This window comes from Podarcis cretensis (genome assembly GCF_951804945.1).
Source record: "Podarcis cretensis genome assembly, chromosome: 17".
NCBI classification, from domain to species: domain Eukaryota; kingdom Metazoa; phylum Chordata; class Lepidosauria; order Squamata; family Lacertidae; genus Podarcis; species Podarcis cretensis.
The window spans coordinates 30,600,889-30,622,470 of NC_137187.1; the positions used below are offsets into that span (position 1 = coordinate 30,600,889).

A 21,582-nucleotide genomic window follows, 5' to 3' on the forward strand; every position below is an offset into this window, starting at 1 on the left:
TAAAAGGCTATTCTGTGAGTATTTTACTTGCAGTAGCAGAAATGAGCTATTTGTACTCCTGCAATTATGGAGCTCTGGTCAGTTCTTATGAAGAAGGGCTGGACTGCCATATAATAATAAAAATTCTATCTAATTTCTACTTCCCAAATCCATATGCAAACTGAAACGCAGCTACAGTTAGGAAATTGTATGTCTCCCAAATTTGTGATGCAGTCCTCCAACCCAAAACTGCATATGAAAAAAGCAAATATTAGGAAAATGCGCACATAAAAATGTTTAAGAAAAAATGTGTTATATTTGTGGAAATTGCTTGGGGAAAATGCATATACTAGGCAACATTGCATAGGAAAATGTGTATATTAGGAGAAAGGAATTCAAATTTTGGTGTGGATTTTTTGTTTTTAATCACAATGTGAAAATGTGATGAACTAAATTTAAACTTGGGAAAAATTGGGTGGTGAGAGAAACCAAAACTGATAAATGCATCCATCCCAAAGACAATATTACATCTTCACAGGTGTTCTACATGATACCTCTTAGCATTTGTCAAAGGAGGTTATCAGCAGATCCTCCAGCTGCCCTGTGGCTGCTTTGCTATACCAGTGGAGAAGCAGGCAGCAGGCTGTAGCACCAAGTTTAAAAAGGTGAGTTATTCGCTGTTAAAACAGCAATATCGTTTTGTATGATCTGATGAGCTGCTGTACCGATACTCCGTACTAAATGACAGGAATGAGCCAACCTTTGGGTCTGTTATGCAAGACCCATTGACCTTTTCTCTCACACACAAATCCATGCATACGTGGCTACACACTACATTTTGTAGAGTTTACAGAAACAAAAACACAACGCTTTAAAGGGGTAAAATGTAGACATTCCTATGGTATCATTTAGGTAGGATAAAGTGGATGCTAAGTCATTGCTTAAGGGACGCGGGTGGCACTGTGGGTTAAACCACAGAGCCTAGGACTTGCCAATCAGAAGGTCGGCGGTTCGAATCCCCGCGATGGGATGAGCTCCAGTTGCTCGGTCCCCTGCTCCTAGCAGTTCAAAAGCATGTCAAAGTGCAAGTAGATAAAAAGGTACCGCTCCGGCAGGAAGGTAAACAGCATTTCCATGCGCTGCTCTGGTTCGCCAGAAGCGGCTTAGTCATGCTGGACACATGACCCAGAAGCTGTACGCCGGCTCCCTCGGCCGATAAAGCGAGATGAGTGCCGCAACCCCAGAGTTGGCCATGACTGGACCTAATGTTCAGGGGTCCCTTTACCTTTCCCTTTAAGTCATTGCTAAGTGGCTGCTAAGCATATTCCACACCTTATTGTATGTTGTGGTTGCGGACATGGATGGAGAGTGTTTAGAGTGGGAAGATGCAGAAAAGAGTTTATGAGTAATTCATAATTTTTGGCTAAATTTTATTTGTACTTGCTCCTATTGGAGCTGAAGTTGCTTAACTGTAACACTCTATAGATGGTGAATTTAAGAAAGAAAGAAAGAAAGAAAGAAAGAAAGAAAGAAAGAAAGAAAGGAAAAAAAAGAAAGAAAGAAAGAAAGAAAGAAAGGGCCCATTTTCTTTTTCTTTTTTAGCTCCTTAAAAGTCTAGATGTTAATGCATCTTGAACTAAACAAAGACTTACACATGTCTTTTCATACTTGATCATTGGCATCTCAGAGAAACAAACTGGAAAAATCATACAAAGAGACCCAAATATTTAAAACCCACATTGTTCCTACATATGTCTAATCAGCATTTTTCTTTCATTACTATCAGTTCATTAGCCCAAAGCATGCTAATTAATTGAAATTTCTTTGGACTTTTGTTACTGCAGTGTGCACATCCACACACACACACGTATAGTGGCAGCTCATTCCTTTATGTTAAAGTGGGCTGACTTACCATCTACAAAGCCAGTGAGAAAAAGAGGTAGGATTAAGGCCATTTTGAATACCTCAGACCTTGTAAAGACTACTTCTGTTCCTGGCCTCAGCCTTCCTTCTTGCCAGAAATTACCGTATTTATTTGAAATAACATCTTAAACCACAGATTTGCCCACCCCCCAAATGCTATTTACTCAGAATATGCATTGTTTAGAATCTGAAATTGGCCCCTGAACCACTTTTCATATAATGGCTGTGAGGAAACAATATTGGAAATGCCAAAACGATGCACAATTTGCAAAGAATGAATGGTGGGAGAATATGAAGAGTTGCAGAGACGGAAGTGTATAAATAGCTATTGTACGCGTGTGCTTTTGTGAGCTGTTAAAATTAGCGCTGTAACATCTTAATACTTTTCAATCAATTAAAATTTCACCCCAGATCAATTGGGCTGCAGCTAATTTTTAAAATATAGATAGTTTTTTATTGTAATACTTAGTATAGCCACTTATTCAATGCCAAAAAAGAGAAAATGCATCACCAAAAAAAAGAGGATACAGATTTGCAAAAAAGCATTTGCTGATTTTTATGTTTTGATGCAAATTTACATTTCATCACAGTGGAGAGGACTGTAACCTGGAGACACTGAAGCCAGATCTGTGCACCAGTCAAGGTCTAACTCAGTCCACTGTCCCTCAGACATTGGGGCGGGGCGGACTATATTTTGAAAAAAAAAAAAATGAACAAAATTCCTATGCCCCACAAATAACCCAGAGATGCATTTTAAATAAAAGGACACATTTTACTCAGGAAAAAACATGCTGATTCTCGGACCATCCACGGGCTGGATTTAGAAGGTGATTGGGCCAGATCTGGCCCCTGGGCCTTAGTTTGCCTAAGGTAAAGGTAAAGGGACCCCTGACCATTGGTCCAGTCATGACTGACTCTGGGGTAGCGGTGCTCATTTCTCTTTATTTACCGCCGGAGTGGTACCTATTTATCTACTTGCACTTTGACATGCTTTCAATCATATACAGTGTGTGTGTAGTATTATTATTTGTGCAATTTGCACAGCACTCAACAGAAAAATAGGTACATTTACAAGGAGGAGGGGGAGAAAGAGTTTGTTGCAGTTTGGAGTATATGGGATTGGATCTCAGATGCTTGCTGAGGCGATGTTGTCTGGAATGCACCCAGCAAATGAGTAGTCGCCACACATTCTCTGCACAAAAACCACATAGTCTAGAAATGTCCATAGACTAAATATGCTGATGTCATGCTGAGGTATATGAGCATGAAAGTAACGCTGCAACACTTTTTTTCTTATTTCACATTCTGTAAATATGATGTATCCATATTTGGCAATCTGGCTGTACCACATGGCATAAACGAGAGAGATAAATACATAGTTACTATAATTGTAGATAACCTTTTGAAACCGATCCCTTTCTAGCAAATCTATCTGAAGCTTTGCTTTAGTGGTCTGAGGGGATGCCATTCGAATCATTCTGACCTTTTCTGAACTGATAGTATGCCACACAATGAAGCAGTTCATGACAAAATTCATGTGGAAGAAATCTGCCCATGATTATTCATGTACTGTTTGGGATGACTTTTGACTGTATATGATGTGAACTGGTTATATTTGCTTTAAAACTGGATTGCTGTTTCTCAGCTAGCCTTATTCACACTGGGGGGGGGGGGGAAATATTACACTCCCACAAATCAATAAATTATACATTTTAATACCAAACACTTTAAGACCACAGTCTATTGTTACAGCCTTTTTCAATGCAAATTCTGTACAAATACCTTATATTTTTATCCCTCTCCATTTATATTACTAATTGGATATCATAGTTATGGTGAATGTAGAATAAAACACTGCAGATGTTGCAACATCTAATTATTTTCACACTCATGGTTAGTTCAAGGTAGACTCTGACAGCACAATCCTATCCATGTTTACTCTGAAATAAGTTCTGCTGTGTTCAGGGGGTGAAGGAGTATATCATACATACCCGCCCATCCAGCATCTTCAAATGAAATACAGTAATAATCACAGATCAAACAATATCAGCAGAGCTTTTCTGACACAATACTTTTCAATGGGAGGGTTTCACACATCTAAGAGTAGCTCACACATTACATTCACTTCAATGGGCTGCCGTTAATGTCCACTGTGGCCGTAGAGAGCTTCCAAACAGATGAAGAATCATGATGCCACTATTGGCTGACCAGATAATGGCTGGTGGAGATGAAGAATCTCCATGGGATTGTGGATGATCTATAGCAGCATATAGAGCATTCCCAAGGAAATACAGTTTTCAGGAGGCTCTCCATGGTTGGCTTAGCAACTAGTCAGAAAAATAACTGGCCTGGCCTGTTTCCTTTAACTGTCCTAGCCTGCTTATTGATTTGCATTAAATCAGCTAGTAAAGATTTTCATCGTATGGAGATGAGCATTATTAACATCTGCTAATTGCTGGAGATCAAAATGGTGATGAAGTACCAGCTACAGAGACTGGTTCAAAAATTGGGAACCTCGTTTTGTGGTGGGTTCAACGTATGAATTGACACTCAGCCACGTGTAATTGGCTCAAGAAACGACTGAGCTCAAAAGTAATCTAACATTGCTTCCTTTTTCTAAAACAAGAATTGCCACCACTAATTCACTTCTACATAATACTTAAACTCCCCCACAGCACTAAAACAACTTATTCTTATTGTAGTGTGTGTGAAAAAGGAAATAATTTCCTAGAGGAAATTACAAATGAGCACATATTTTTGGAGCACCGATATGGCATGTTTGTGTCATTATTATACATGGTGTGCTTCATTGACAGCATATGCTATGCACTTAAGAAGCATGCAGAATTGTGGCAATTCTTAACGCCATTTCCAATTTCAATAGGAGAACAGTCATCCACATTTACACATTCCTGAATGAAGAGGGAGGGAGCTCATCCTGTGTACTTTTTGCATGTCTTCTTGATATATTCCCTTCACTCTATTATGTTCATCACTATAAACTCTTTGCTTAGTTACTGTTTGTTAGTCTACTTTTGTTATGATTGGTTCATTCTAGAATACTATAAAGGGTTTGCTCCTTTAATTACACTATGGGTAGTTGGAAGGTATGTGACCCCTAAGCCAAGGAGATAAGTAACAACCTTTAGAAGATATCTGAAGGCAGCCCAGTATAGGGAAGTTTTTAAAATGTTTAATTTTTTTATTAAGTTTTTATTTATGTTGGAAGCTGCACAGAGTGGCAGGGGCAACTCAGTCAGATGGGCAGGCCAAAAATAGTAAAATCATCATCACCACCATTATCATCATCATGGAAAAGAAGGTCCCAGTTTTCATCAGTAAAATGTTGGGAGGGTATGCCTTTGCCTGCTGGGGAAGTGGTTAACTGGGTTAAAAGTCAAGAAACAGCAAAGAAGAATGAACAGTTGAAGCAACAGCTATGCCTGAATAAAGGTAAAGGGACCCCTGACCATTAGGTCCAGTCGTGGCCGACTCTGGGGTTGCGGCGCTCATCTCGCTTTACTGGCCGAGGGAGCCGGCATACAGCTTCTGGGTCATGTGGCCAGCATGACTAAGCCACTTGTGGCGAACCAGAGCAGTGCACGGAAACGCTGTTTACCTTCCTGCCGGAGCGGTACCTATTTATCTACCTGCACTTTGACGTGCTTTTAAACTGCTAGGTTGGCAGGAGCAGGGACCGAGCAATGGGTGCTCACCCCATTGCGGGGATTTGAACCACCAACCTTCTGATCGGCAAATCCTAGGCTCTGTGGTTTAACCCACAGCGCCACCCGCGTCCCACATGCCTGAATAGCATAAAGCAATAAAATCTCCCAAACGAAAAGCAAACCAACAAACATGAAATGTAGGATGGTTTAAGACACTGGCCATTTCCTCCTCTCCATCCAGTCACAAGCCAGATAGTTTAACATAATTTATAAACATTTTCAAATGTTTCTTTGGAAGAAAGCCAACTATTCTTCATACTTTGTACTTAAAATAAATAATTTCACAGAATGTGTGGAAGTTGCCAAGAGCAGCAAAGGTTCACAAAAATTACAGGAGAACATCCCAGATTGTACCATCCCCTAATTAATATGTTCATCTTTTGCAAGGACGGAAGATACACCCCTGCTATAGAAGCTGAATGACCAGTGGCTGCAATCATGTTCAGTCCAGGAGGGAAGGAGGGAAACGCAGCCAGAAAAACAAAGCAAAAATGGTAGGTATTCCCATAATGCCCCTGGAAATGATGCCAATGTCAACTAAGCAAGAGCTGTGTTAAGTTGTGGGTGAACATATCAGACGACACAGCGAGTCTTCAAACAGCTCTTGTTTATTCACAGCCCAGAACTGAACTGAACTGAAGGGTTCAGTCAGCCTGCTTATATAGAGCTCTAGTACAACGTAACTGTAACAATTTTCTAAAACTATCCAATCACTGAACGTCACTTTCGATCCCTTATTTGCATAGCTATCTACAGTATCCCCCTGCTGGCCCAGGGTGAGAACTTCAGTACATAACAAGCTGTATTGACAATGTACATAACAAGCTGTATTGAACAATGTTCACATGCTTTCCATGTACAGAGGCAGTCAATGAACTCGTGATGTTGGGGCACAACATACACACAATATGCACACAGATGTCACAGAGCACACACACACAAACACATTATTATTGTTAATCACAGTGGTACCTCAGGTTACATACGCTTCAGGTTACATACGCTTCAGGTTACATACGCTTCAGGTTACATACACTTCAGGTTACAGACTCCGCTAACCCAGAAATGAGAACAGAAATCATGCTCCGGCGGCACGGCAGCAGCAGGAGGCCCCATTAGCTAAAGTGGTGCTTTAGGTTAAGAACAGCTTCAGGTTAAGGACGGACCTCCGGAACGAATTAAGTACTTAACCTGAGGTACCACTGTATTAAAGTTCTATATTGCCCATCATCTGACAATCACAGTGTGGTTTACAATACCAAAACACATAACATAGTAACAAACAAAAACAATAACCACCACCACCACCCCAATTTCAAAGGCCACAGATTGTTTAATTAGCCGAAAGCTTGGGAAAAGAGGAATGTATATGCCTGGTGTCTCAAGATATGTAATAAAGACACCAGGTGAGTCTCACTGGGGAGAGCATTCTGCAAACAAGGAGCCACCACAGCAGAGGCCCCAGGGCACAACCAGCAACACCAGGGGTGCAGCGTCCTGTTTTGCTGCTTGAGGTGAAGCAGGAAGTGGCGCCTCACTCTGCCATGCTACCCGCACCATTGCCTCTGCCACTACGCCAACCACTGCCACTGGCACTACCAGCACCTCATTGCCTGCTGCACCACCTCAGCACCGATATAGGCTCCACTTGGGGGTATCACCTCAGGGGCTTAACTCTTCCTCATGGGTGTACTGGCCTGAGCAACAACCCCACAAGCACAAGTCTCTACAAGCAGGAATTTGAATCCATCAAAGCTGCTCAAGACCACCATTTCAGAGCACAACACACCAAGGGCGGAAAGGAGAAATAGCAACAGCAACAAAGCCCACCCACACCGTTCCCCTGGGACACGGCCCTGCAGAGAGCACATAAATCATTTGCATTTGACCATTTTCTTGGTATATCTAGGCTTCCGTCCCAAGTGCCTCTCCCCACTTCTTATAGGGCAACAGTAAGATTCCCCCCACCCAGCTCTTGGTCCAGACAACGTGGGTCTGGGTAGCCTGTAACTTTTGTTTGATAGAGCCATTTTGCTCTTCTGCAATTACTGCATTTCAGTGATTCAAGCCACACAGTAATTTTAATCCTGCTCTGATGCTTGTAACAGTAAACATCCTTTGGCTTGAAAACAAATTGGGATTTGTTGATTTATGCTAACTCCCCCAAGTAACTAAAGTAATTAAGAGTGCAGGGTCACCTTTGTGATCTCCAATTCCACACACACCCTCTTTTTTAAATTATTTCAGTTTTGGTTCACTTTTGAATCCAAACCACAGATAGACAAGACAGCACCAGCAATGTTAGATGAAGCCAACTCTCTTTCACTAGGCCACACAAGGGAGAACTAGTAGTTTGTAAAGTACATAGGAATTTCATTTGCTTATTTATCTCATTTTGTAGTACATATAAAATACGAAATGATTAATTTAAACATTGAATGCTGTAACTTACAATAGTTTAGAAACAGAAGATAAAAGTTATCTCCAGTTGTTCTTGGTGTTTTTCCGTATTTTACTTTTTTTGTTGTCCGAATTCATGATGGTTATAACAAGATCAAATTTTTACAATTTTTGGCACTGTGAAAACACTGTTTAAAGCATTTTACAGTGTTTAGTATAAAATGGATCCATTTTGGAACAGTCTACTACTCTTCAGAGACGGTTGCAAGTGCCCTGGATATGTTTTCTAATTTTTCTAGGTGTCTGGATTTACGTTAAGAGTGAAGAAGGCAAGAGCTCATTGCTGAAATCAATGAACTTTTCAGGGTTACTCCTGGGGATTTGCAAGGATGGTCTGTGAAACAACGACTAGCCTCCTCTGAAGGATTTAGACTGGCAAGGGCTCAGTAGTATGAAACACACAGAATGCACTCTATGAAAAGTTCTCTGAAGTAACCTATGCCAAAGGAACATTTTATAACAATAACATAAACACTTCAGTTTAAATGGAAATCAAGGGAAATAAATCCCAAGCACATTCTGACTGTGGTTTCAAAAAGTTTACACACACACACACCAGGAATTTCGCCCAGAGACTATTATGTGCTAAATTCTGTTCTTTTGGCAAGAGGCACAAATACTGGAGGAATTCATCCAGACCTATTTCTATTGGCTTCAAGTGAATCCCTCAGCCAATTGCTCTAAGTCACCATTTGTGATCCCCTTGTGATTTCAACCTTGTTTTGTTTTTGAGTTTGGTTTAACCATTTCAATGCTTCTGGAATGCATGACGCTGAAAAGAAGGACCCTTGTGTGTTGAGCACAAACTTACGCATTTATCATTTAATCACTTCAGTGTAAAACATCGCCAATGGTTGAGCTTACTGAGCCACTGGAAACTGATTAAAGGCAGCAAGTGGGGAGTAAAACAAATGAAGATGGAATCCAGCTTTTTGTACAAGGAGTCCCATAGCATACTGATGAACTTCTTTTTCAGACCATGCCAAGTGACAGATGAAAAAACAATGGCCCTAAGGAGTAAAATAATAACTATGTGAAAGAGATTTCAAGTGTGGCTCAAGCTGCTTACTGATTAACATTTTTGCACACATAACACTGTTCACAGACCTATGCCACTATTCTTCACATTCAAAGGCTTTCTTGACAATTACACAAAAATCATCATAGCTGACTCACTGTTCTCACACAGCTTAGCAGTCTGAGAGCTATGAGTGATATGCAGTGTTAGTCATACTCAGAGTAGCCCCACTGGTTTCAGTTGGTTTACTCTGCATGTGAGTAATTTGGATTAGTCACCCCTTATACATGTTGTTTCATAGTGAGGGGGGAAGTTGTGTTATGAAGAGATTCTGAAACATGAGGACACATTTTAATAGATGTCATCGATAAAGGAATGTAAATTGTATGCACATTTTCCTTATATTATGTAGCCTTCTTTCCAGTCTTTCCCCATGAAGTAAGTTGTTGAAATTGTAACAATTCGTTGTGAATTTTGTTGTGAATGCATTAGCTCAATATATGCAAACCAAAAGTATGTTGACTGAAATTATAGTTTCAGCAATATTCAGAAACATTTTAATGCAGTCTTAGGCCTGCTGCAACAAACTTTCAGGAAAGCTATGCTGAAACTACAAAAAGAGCATTGTCCGAGGTCATGCCAAAACAATCACTGGCTAATATTTAGATATCATGCATTCCAGATACTGAACTTGGTCTCCTTTTTCCAATATTCAAAACATACCCTCTGAGGATCAGATCATTAAATTATTCCTTGACATGCAAATCTTTGAAGAGAATATACATATGCATTGATGGAGTAATGCATACCCTCCAACATTTCTCCGATGAAAATAGGAACGTCCCATTCCATAATGATAACTTTAATATTTATAACCCACACACCTTGTTGGGTTGCCCCAGCCACTCTAGGCAGCTTCCAATATGTATAAAAACAATAAAACATCAAACATTAAAAAACCTTCCCTATACAGATTGCCTTCAGATGGCTCCATCCATTCCAACATTCCTCCTATGAAAATAGGGAGTTCCTAAGTAAAAGTGGGACATTTCGGGATCAAATCAGAAACTGGGACGACTTCTCTAAATCAAGGACGTCCCTGGAAAATAGGGGCACTTGGAGGGTCTGGTAATGGCACTTAAGGGAATAGCTAAATCTATGTAGGGCTGTATCCAGTGTTAGTCATACACAAAGTAAAGGTAAAGGTAAAGGGACCCCTGGCCATTAGGTCCAGTCGTGACCGACTCTGGGGTTGCGGCGCTCATCTCGCTTTATTGGCCGAGGGAGCCAGCGTTTGTCCGCAGACAAACCAGAGCAGCGCATGGAAACGCCGTTTACCTTCCCGCTGGAGTGGTACCTATTTATCTACTTGCACGTTGACATGCTTTTGAACTGCTAGGTTGGCAGGAGCAGGGACCGAGCAACAGGAGCTCACCCCATCGTGGGGATTCAAACCGCCAACCTTCTGATTGGCAAGTCCTAGACCCACAGCATCACCCGTGTCCCTAAAAAATAATAATAAGTGGTAATAAATAGGATGCCAGCCAACCTAGCCATGTGTCCTGTCCTACTCCACCACATCCCTCTCTCTGCCCATTCTTGGCTCTATATTGTGCAGCTGAGCTGGCATAGGTTTGCATGACAGAGCAGTTTCTACTTATTTGCACAAGCACAGAACAGTGACTCCAGGCACTGTGACTGCTCAAAGCGATTGTTAAGGTTAATCCTATTTTACCCATCCAACACCATGTGAAAGGGCACACTGTTAAAATTAGGCTGGCGGAAAAAAGGGGTTGAGAAAGAGATGAGGTGGTGTGAGCAGATCCTGGAAGCACCCAGGCTACCCTGCATCAGAATGAGTTTAGCGAACTCTTAGGTGGGAGTTGGGGCAGATTTCTATCCTATATTTGACCCCCTCCTTCCTGTTCAGATACAGGGATGCCTGGATCAGGTCACTAGGTCAGACTGTCCCTGTTTTATTCACCTGGGAGAAATTGAAGAAAGAAGCAGAAGCAATCAGCCAAAGTAGTGCCTTATTTGAGTCTTCTTAGAAGTACTATGGGATTTATCCAGCTGGATTCTAGTCAGAGTAACTCTATTTAAATAAATATGCCTAAGTTAGTTGTGGCCATTAATTTAAATGGATCTACTTTGTGTATGGGGGATGCGGGTGGCGCTGTGGGTTAAACCACAGAGCCTAGGACTTGCCGATCAGAAGGTCAGCGGTTCAAATCCCCGTGACGGGGTGAGCTCCTGTTGTTCAGTCCCAGCTCCTGCCAACCCAGCAGTTCGAAAGCATGTCAAAGTGCAAGTAGATAAATAGGCACCACTCCGGTGGGAAGGTAAACAGCGTTTCCGTGTGCTGTTGTGGTTCGCCAGAAGCGGCTTAGTCATGCTGGCCACATGATCCGGAAGCTGTACGCCAGCTCCCTTAGCCTGTAAAGCGAGATGAGCGCCACAACCCCAGAGTCGGCCACGACTGGACCTAATAGTCAGGGATCCCTTTACCTTTATTATTATTTATTAGATTTATACTCTGCACCTCCCTCCAAATGAGCCAAGGACAGCAAACATATCAATACTACTACAATTACAACTTCTTTTAAAAAAAAAAAAACAGTTTAAAACTCCTAAAAAGCAATCACTGATTGGTATCACCACTTCTGCCAGAGCAGTACTGCACATGGAAAATCAGTTGCCCAAACCTGCAATTAGGTAAGTTGGAGAATAAGAAATGGATAATGGTGGTAAAAAGGAACAAAGAATCAAACACAAGTGGGACTATTTGCACAAACAAGCCAGCAGAAAAGTAAGATACCAGAACTCAGATTTAAACAAGAACCCATTGGAATCTGTTGCCTCTTATATTAAATAAAAAACCTCTGTATTTTTGGAAGTCTCCTCACACTATAAAAGAACATGTCTGAAATATCATTTCCTGGCAATAATATTACTGAGAGTGTAAAAATATAAAAAAGGCACTGCTATTACAAAAACACACACCCAAATCCTACCTTTAACTGTGCTTGTCATTAAACTGTTTCCATCCTCTTGCTGCTTTGGCTTCAAAAACTGTGGCGCAGGCGGCCCTGGAAGTTGTGGGGTATGGTAGAGGGCCTTCCCATTTGTAACCATTTGTCTCCTGGGACTTAAGTGAATATTGCTCTGGGTCACACTGCTCTGAGGAGCAACGCCTCCTCCAAGAGATGTCTTTAAATGGGAGTTTGTAGATAGGTTTCCCATAGCTGGGCTTGGGGTGCTACCACTGGACGAAAAGCAAGGAGTTCCTGCATGAACTCTGAGAGATGGGATCTGCTGTCCATTGACCACACCAGGCCTGCTGTGAGGAGTATTTGTTGTCCAATGGCTCATAGTGCATGATCTCACATTCATTGTCCAATGGTTGTACTCTTAAAGATACGCAGTACAGATCCCCAGGTGGCGAAGACATCAGTCCAGAGTCAGTGAGGTATCCATAGTGCATTAAGCCTGTTATAAGGGAGGGTGAGAGGACATAATAAAATAACATACACTGTAAGAAAATGCAAGCGACACAGAGAGCAACTCTGCTTAACTATGTGGGGAAGAGATATTGATTGCCTGAGCATCAAAGCAGAAGCAATCAGAGAAAAAGGCTTCTGGGGATAAGGATAAATGATTGCTGGGAACTATAATAAAGGGAAATGGTGCCCTTTCAAAAGCAGAAGTTAACAGTGAGGTCAGTTACCTTTGTACTAGTTAACCAGCCATGAAATGGAATGAGCACTGAGCAAGAAAGAAGAGTTGGCTGAGAATGGAGAGCCAAATGCTTCATTGAGAAGAGCTTCCCTAGCCTATTCCTCTATTTTTACTTTCTGCTCATTTAAGAGAGGAGCCAAAAAGCATGCACAGCAGTTAAAAGCACTGGGATGTGAAATATCAGTGTCTGGTTATGTTTTTAAGGGGGAGGAGCACAATAAAACAGCTAAGTGCAGAATACATCACTCCACCAGCAAGGGGGGAATGTAAAGGACAAATGCAAATAAAGTAAAAATAAAATACTGTATTTTTGCTCTATGACGCACTTTTTCCCTCCTAAAAAGTAAGGGGAAATGTGTTTGCGTCTTATGGAGTGAATGCAGGCTGCACAGCTATCCAATGTGTGTTATATGGAGAGAGCAACTTGTGAGCAGAGGGTGCATTTGTAGAGGATAAATTAAGTAGTCAGCAAACAAATGGGAATTTTGTTCTCTAAGTATTTTCACATTTGTCAGCAGAAGTACATTTAACCAGCCTCTCCTGTCCTCACATTTTGGCTATGTTGGAGAACAACATGGAGTGTGTATGATTTAGTTGAAATGGAAGGAGGTAAAATGAGGCATGTGGTTTTGAATAAAAAGGCTGCATCCCTCCTTCTTCTGCTACTTCTTCTCCTTTGTGAGTGTATCTAGTGCAGTGTGGAATGCACAGTTTTTAAGTCAACTGACAGCTTCATTCCAGTTTTCTGTCCTTTTGGTGTCACCAGATGCCATTGGTGTCTGACTCCCATCACTCCCATGCAGCAATTGGGGGGTTGTACATGAGCAACAAAGGGACGCGGGTCGCGCTGTGGGTTAAACCACAGAGCCTAGGACTCGCCGATCAGAAGGTTGGCAGTTCGAATCCCCGCGACGGGGTGAGCTCCCGTTGCTCGGTCCCAGCTCCTGCCAACCTAGCAGTTCGAAAGCACATCAAAGTGCAAGTAGATAAATAGGTACCACTCTGGAGGGAAGGTAAACGGTGTTTCCGTGCTCTGCTCCGGTTCACCAGAAGCGGCTTAGTCATGCTGGCCACATGACCCGGAAGCTGTACGCCGGCTCCCTCGGCCAATAAAGCGAGATGAGCGCTGCAACCCCAGAGTCGGTCACAACTGGACTGGTCAGGGGTCCTTTTACCTTTACATGAGCAACATCTGGAAGGCCACAACTTTTCCAGCCATCTTTTACACTGTCTGGACAAATCTCTCTATTTCGGTTTCTCATATTTCCAAGTTTATGTTTCCTTTGTCACAATTCTGCACCAGCTTCCAGGGGCGAAATTAAGTCCTCATGAAAATTCATCTGAATTTTAGTGCAAATTTCTCTGAACATAACATTTCTGTATGCAACTTTCCCTGATATACACATTTTGGGACACACCTTCCCCTAATATGATGCATTTTATGTTTTAATGAATATATGCATTTTTACTTTTACCTAACATGCACATTTTTTGTACACATTATTCGGCTGGAGTACAGCATCAAAAAATCTAGAGAAGTGTTAGTTTCTAAGGATAGCTGTGTTTCAGTTTGGTATATTGGTTCAGAAAGCATGAGTTAGGTAGATTTGCTTTAAAATCTGAACCAATGTGGTGTAGTGGTTAAGAGAGGTAGTCTCATAATCTGGTGAATCGGGTTCGCGTCTCCACTCCTCCACATGCAGCTGCTGGGTGACCTTGCGCCAGTCACACTTCTTTGAAGTCTCTCAGCCCCACTCACCTCACAGAGTGTTTGTTGTGGGGGAGGAAGGGAAAGGAGAATGTTAGCCGCTTTGAGACTCCTTCGGGTAGTGATAAAGCAGGATAACAAATCCAAACTCTTCTTCTTCTTCTTCAATCAGAGTTTCTCCCCCATGTCAAATATGTATTAGGTAACTGAGGGAATATCATCTCCATAATCAGCTGAGAGGTGTGGAGAAGACTTCTGAAGGAGAAGCTTTCATTTGGATAAAGGAAATGTGAATAAGTTAAAGTGTTGTGGATGTTCCAGGTGATAATTAGAATGATTTTCAAGGAATATGTGAAAATGTGTTCACCAATAAAATTGTGAGGAAGCAGCTTTCCTTTCCTCACTGTAACTACCCTGGGATGGCCCACCCATGTGGCAAGGTGAGGCAACCGCCTCAGGTGGCAGGAGCTACAGAGGCAGCAAATCAGTCTCAAAGGAATGCTTATTCTCTGCTGAAAATAGGGATGTCCTAAGGAAAAGTAGGACATTCCAGGATCAAATCAGAAACCGACATTTGGAGGATCTGCACCTGCCCAGCGTGATTCAGAACAGGTCCCCTCCCACCTCCTACAACAGCCTTTGAGTCCCACTTCAATCATTGGATGATTTGCCCCCTCCCCCATCTGCAATGCTCTCCTGCAGCTGCTATGAATTGCCCAAATGAGGAGGCCAATAGTGGCAGCCATGGAGAGGCAACTGGGTGATCGCTTGCTGCTGCCGCTGCTTGAGACAAGCACTGGCTAATCCTCCTTCCCGAACTTGGCAGCAGCAGCACTTGTGAGGGAAATAGGGATATTCCGGGATCAAATCAGAAACCAGGTTAGCTTTCATAATTCTGGGACTGTCCCTGGAAAATCAGTACACTTAGAGGGTATGTATATGTGAACATACAGTATATGGACATAACCCTTCCTCCCTCTCCCTTTCTCTCTCTCTCTCTCACACACACACAAAAGCACAGATATGCAACACTCACATACTTTACTAATCTATATAATCTATATTAAATAGCCTAATCCTATCTATGTTAAAAGTAACAGCAAGATTCCTATTAACAACTTTGAGAAGTTGCAGATCCCAGCACAATTTATATAACTCAAAAAGATAAATGCTAAATTGTTAGCTTCCATTGTTTAAGCTGCAGATTGCAGGAACATTTATTGATTACAAGCAATATCATTTGTTTTCATGCCTGGCTGCAACATAAATCACATTTTGCCATTCAACCAGGGACAGATGGGGCTGAATGTTCTTAGATTCCCAGGGTTTGTTTTATTAAAGCAGAATGTACCTTGCCCTAACACAGGTGACTGGGTCTTGAGAAAAAGAACATGAAAACAAAGAGGAGTCATTCTCTTGGTGGAACCGTGTGCACTACAGCATTATAAATCTACAGTGAATCAAAACCATTCCTGTCTGTAGCTTTAAAATACAAAAGTGCAAACATAATAAGCAGGAGATTACACACTGCACATTCATTAAGTTTTCTTCAGAAACAATGTACTTTGATTACCCGACAGAGGTATATTTATATGCAATGCAGTACGCAGAGGGTCTTATCTGGTCTACGTCAATGCATTCCTCATGGTTCTAAAAGGTCTTTTTTCTGCTTCTCTTAGTTGCTTCCTTTAAAATGCATTTTACACTATGCCACTATGCAGCAATAGGTTTTTGACAGGGAGAAAGAAAGAAAGAAAGAAAGAAAGAAAGAAAGAAAGAAATGCTGTTTTCTGACATCATGCTAAAACATAGTTTAATGTGGTGTGAACAGGCCTATTGCGTGGGTGGCGCTGTGAGTTAAACCACAGAGCCTAGGACTTGCCGATCAGAAGGTTGGCGGTTCAAATCCCCGTGACGGGGTGAGCTCCGGTTGCTGGGTCCCTGCTCCTGCCAACCTAGCAGTTTGAAAGCACGTCAAAGTGCAAGTAGATAAATAGGTACCACTCCAGCGGGAAGGTAAACGGCGTTTCCATGTGCTGCTCTGGTTCGCCAGAAGCAGCTTAGTCAGGCGGGCCACATGACCTGGAAGCTGTACGCCGGCTCCCTCAGCCAATAAAGCGAGATGAGCGCTGCAACCCCAAAGTCGTCTGCGACTGGACCTAATGGTCAGGGGTCCCTTTACCTTTTCCACCACTCCACAACCACCCCTCTTCTACTCTGCTGAAAGTGCAAGGAAGATTTCAGAAGCTTCCTCCTTTGCTTAGTCACAGCTTGTCATCACTGGCGGAGGAAGGGGGTGTGGTGGGTGCGGCTCGCCCGGGTGTCATCCCTGAGGGGAGTTGACATCGCCGCACCCCCTCGGGATGCTCACCACAGGCGGCGCCCCCCTGGGACACTCACCCCGCCGTCGGCTGCACAGGTGCCGGAGCAGCTAGCTCCACCTCTGCTTGTTATGTCATCTGAACTGACCAAATGGCTAATGTTAACTATGGTTTGTGTGAAACAAACAAAGCTGGCACCATGGAAGAGAGAACAAGCTTGTTTTTGCCTGCTCTGGAGAGCAGAACTCAAACCAGTGGATTCAAGTTACAAGAACAGACCCTCCAAGTGTCTTTATTTTCTGGGGATGTCCCTGATTTAGAGAAGCCATCCCACTTTCTGATTTGATCCTGGAATCTCTTTTCCTTAGGATGTCCCTATTTTCACTGGAGAGTATGGAGTTATCTGACCCCTGAGCCATCTGAAGGCAATTCTGTATAGGGAAGTTTTTTAAACGTTTTGTTATGTTTTTATATGTGTGTAAGCTGCCCAGAATGGCTGGGGCATCCCAGTAAGATGTGTGCGGGTGGCGCTGTGGGTTAAACCACAGAGCCTAGGACTTGCCAATCTGCAGGTTGGTGGTTCGAATCCCCGCGGTGGGGTGAGCTCCCGTTGCTCAGTCCCTGCTCCTGCCAACCTAGCAGTTTGAAAGCATGTCAAAGTGCAAGTAGATAAATAGGTACCACTCCGGTGGAAGGTAAACGGTGTTTCCGTGTGCTGCTGTGGTTTACCAGAAGCAGCTTAGTCATGCTGGCCACATGACCCAGAAGCTGTCTGCAGACAAACGCTGGCTCCCTCGGCCTATAGAGCGAGATGAGTGCACAACCCCAGAGTCAGTCACAATTGGACCTAATGGTCAGGGGTCCCTTTACCCTTTACCTTTAAGCTGCCCAGAATGGCTGGGGCATCCCAATAAGATGTGTGGGGTATAAATAGTAGAATTATCATGATGGAATGGGATGTCCCTATTTTCATCGGAGAAATGTTGGAGGGTATGCAAGAGTCCAACTAAACACCAGAAAAAACTTTCTGACGCTAAGAGCTGTTTGACAACAGAACAGTTTCCCTCGGGAGGTTGTGAACTCTCCTACCTTGGAGGTTTTTAAGCAGAGTCTAGGTGGCCATCTGTCCGGGATGCTTTAGCTAAGATTCCTTCATTGCAGGTTTTTGGCCTAGATGAGCTTTGTGGTCCCTTCCAATGCTACAATTCTATGATTCTATGTTTGTGCATGCATGGATAGCACCACATATAACAAAAAGCTTTGGTGCATTAAATTTACCAGTATGGTACATAAAATTAATCCATTCTCAATCATCCTCCACAGACCTAATATTAGCAATGAAGGCTTCCAGGTACAGTTGAGCCCCTTTCCACAGAACCAAGGAAATCCCCAGTCCAACTGTTACTTCTCGTCCTCTCCATTTCGATAGCCATTGTGTCACTGCACACCAAGGCAACACATCCTGACCATATGTCTGCCTTAGTTTGTATGCAAAGATTCCACCAGCCTTGCTATCTTTACTCACAGATAAGCCCTTCTGACTCAATATAATGGCTTAGGTAAAGACTCAGGATACATGGGTGACTCATATTGCTCAGAGATCCTAATTTAGATTTTAGAAGGTATTATGTGTTAGCAGGGACGCGGGTGGCGCTGTGGGTTAAACCACAGAGCCTAGGACTTGCCAATCAGAAGGTTGGCAGCATGAGCTCCCGTTGCTCGGTCCCTGCTCCTGCCAACCTACCAGTTCGAAAGCATGTCAAAGTGCAAGTAGATAAATAGGTACCACTCCGGCGGGAAGGTAAACGGCGTTTCCATGTGCTGCCCTGGTTCGCCAGAAGCGGCTTAGTCATGTTGGCCACATGACCAGGAAGCTGTACGCCGGCTCCCTCAGCCAATAAAGCGAGATAAGCATCGCAACCCCAGAGTCGGTCACGACTGGACCTAATGGTCAGGGGTCCCTTTACCTTTATGTGTTAGCAAGTCTAGTACAAATTCCAGAGGAATAGCCATGTAAACTCAAAAAAATAAAATTATTGCATTTTTATATTGCTCTTCATTCTGTAGTTTTTCAGAGCACTTTACAAAATAATAAAATTGTATCTACATTAAAAACAATTATCCCAACTCTAAAAACATTAGCATATCAACAGAAACACCCTAACTTTACATCACTTTGCACCAGATACATAACACTAACCCTTGGGCCTCAAATGTCAGCTGTCTTCCAAACACTTGAATGAAAAGATGGGTCTCTGGGCTGATGCCAAAATGCAGTCAGTTGAGGGAGATGAGCAGACCTTCAAGAGAAGCGGGTTCCATAACTGGGGTGCTTTCACACTGAAGGCCCTGTTTCATGCTGTTGTGCCACAAGAAATGCCTTCTGGGAAAATGAGCAGGGCCTCCTCACAGATCTCAAGACTCAGGCTGACATCTATTGTGAAAGGGTCTCTCCTTCAATCATTTTGGTCCCAGGTCATTTAGGACCTTAAAGGTAAAGGTAAAGGTACGCCTGCCCGTACGGGCCAGTCTTGACAGACTCTGGGGTTGTGCGCCCATCTCACTTAAGAGGCCAGGGGCCAGCGCTGTCCGGAGACACTTCCGGGTCACGTGGCCAGCGTGACATCGCTGCTCTGGTGAGCCAGAGCCGCACACGGAAACGCCGTTTACCTTCCCGCTGGTAAGCGGTCCCTGTTTATCTACTTGCACCCGGAGGTGCTTTCGAACTGCTAGGTTGGCAGGCGCTGGGACCGAGCAGCGGGAGCGCACCCCGCCGCAGGGATTCGAACCGCCGACCTTTCGATCGGCAAGTCCTAGGCGCTGAGGCTTTAACCCACAGCGCCACCTGCATTTAGGACCTTATATCCCATTAATACCTTGATTTATGTCTGGTAGCATATAGACAAGCAGTACAGCTCTTTAAGAATCAGTGTGGTGTGATTTCATTTTGCTACACTGCTCAGAACCTTGATACAGTGGTACCTCAGGTTAAGTACTTAATTCGTTCCGGAGGTCTGTTCTTATCTTGAAACTGTTCTTAACCTGAAGCACCACTTTAGCTAATGGGGCCTCCCGCTGTTGCCCCGCCGCTGGAGCACGATTTCTGTTCTTATGCTGAAGCAAAGTTCTTAACCTGAAGCACTATTTCTGGGTTAGCAGAGTATGTAACCTGAAGCGTATGTAACCTGAAGCGTAGGTAACCTGAGGTACCACTGTAGTCACATTCTATGCAAGTTGCAGCTTCCTATGTAAAAAGCACATTGTAATGGTCTACTTGGAGTGGATTGTTGTGACCAGGATATCCTGGTTCAGAAAGAATCCGGAGCTGGTGAATCAGCCAAAGCTTGAAATTGAAACCAATTCTGCCTCAAGTAACAGTAGTGAATCCAGGGGTACCCCTTCAGGAAGAGTGTAATCCACTCAAAACAAGTTACTTTCTCAAATCCCCAAGTCAGGGACTACCCACCATACCACCTCTGCCTTGCTCAGATTCAGTCTTAGGCCAGATTGAGACACATCAAAGAAGCGTGTCAATTAAACGTGTTGTAAACTTTGTATGAGAAATCAGGTTGTCAAAAACAGAACTTCACAGCGCCATCTGGTGTCACAGTGTTATAAAGCATATACAGTGGTACCTTGGTTCTCAAACTTAATCGGTTCCGGAAGTCCGTTCCAAAACCAAAGCGTTCCAAAACCAAGGCACACTTTCCCATAGAAAGCAATGCAAAATGGATTAATCTGCTCTAGACTTTTAAAAACAACCCCTAAAACAGCAATTTAGTATGAATTTTACTATCTAACGAGGCCATTGATCCATAAAGTGAAAGCAATAAACAATGTACTGCAGTCACATAATGAATCAGTCAGTAACTGAACTGGGCTCCACATAGTCACACATAAAAAAAGAGCCGCAAAAACAAAAACACGAAGCAGACAAACCTCAGCATAACACTCAAAACGGAAGTGTAGCACTCAAATTGTCAGCGTAACACTCAAATCGTCAGCGTAACACGCAAAACAGCATGTTTGGCTTCCAAAAAAAGTTTGCAAACTGGAACACTTACTTCCGGGTTAGAAGTGTTTGGGTTCCAAGTTGTTTGAGTACCAAGGCATTTGAGAACCAAGGTACCACTGTATAAGCCATATAAAGCCCTTTTTCCTTGCCAATGTAGCTGAGTCCTCAGTTTAAGTTTCTATGGACTAAAGCCCAGTTCATTGGATGCATAGAATGTTGGAAGATACAAATGTACATATATACATAGGAGTATAGAGATAATACAAATTGTAAAAAGTAGAGTGAAAGAGCCATGAAATGCAGGAGTTATAATCTGTGAATTTTATGCCAAATCTTTGTGTTTATGTGTGAGAGAGATAACGAGAGAGAGAAACACAGTGACAATTAGCAACAGCAATAATTGGTGATAACACATGCTTCCAAGCTTTGCTAGATTAATTTACCAATCCTGAAGTGGGAGAGAAAACCTTCATCTTAATTGAGGGTGTTTCTGGACAGGGGCTTAATATCACAAATGTGTCATTTAAGCATTGCAAAAAGTTGTTGGCAACCAGTTTATCTTTTCAGATTTTCTACAGAAAGGATAAATGCAGTTTAAATGTGGAGGAGGGATATTAGCTGCCATGCTGTGTTGATAATGTTATGTGAAGAATAGACAGTAAGAGAGCACTGATTTCACAATAAAAGCCCAT

General features: G+C 42.8%; 1 protein-coding gene across 2 annotated transcripts in view; it reads right to left on the minus strand.

The window, feature by feature from the left end:
* The window catches only part of GLIS3 (GLIS family zinc finger 3), a 194,574-nt gene that overhangs the window by 166,774 nt on the left and 6,218 nt on the right, over positions 1-21,582 (minus strand). For both annotated transcript variants that reach the window (XM_079959264.1, XM_079959265.1), the window contains one exon: positions 12,123-12,597. In XM_079959264.1, the coding sequence (XP_079815390.1) occupies positions 12,123-12,501 (379 nt within the window). In that variant the 5' untranslated portion in view covers positions 12,502-12,597. The remainder of the gene's footprint in view (positions 1-12,122; positions 12,598-21,582) is intronic.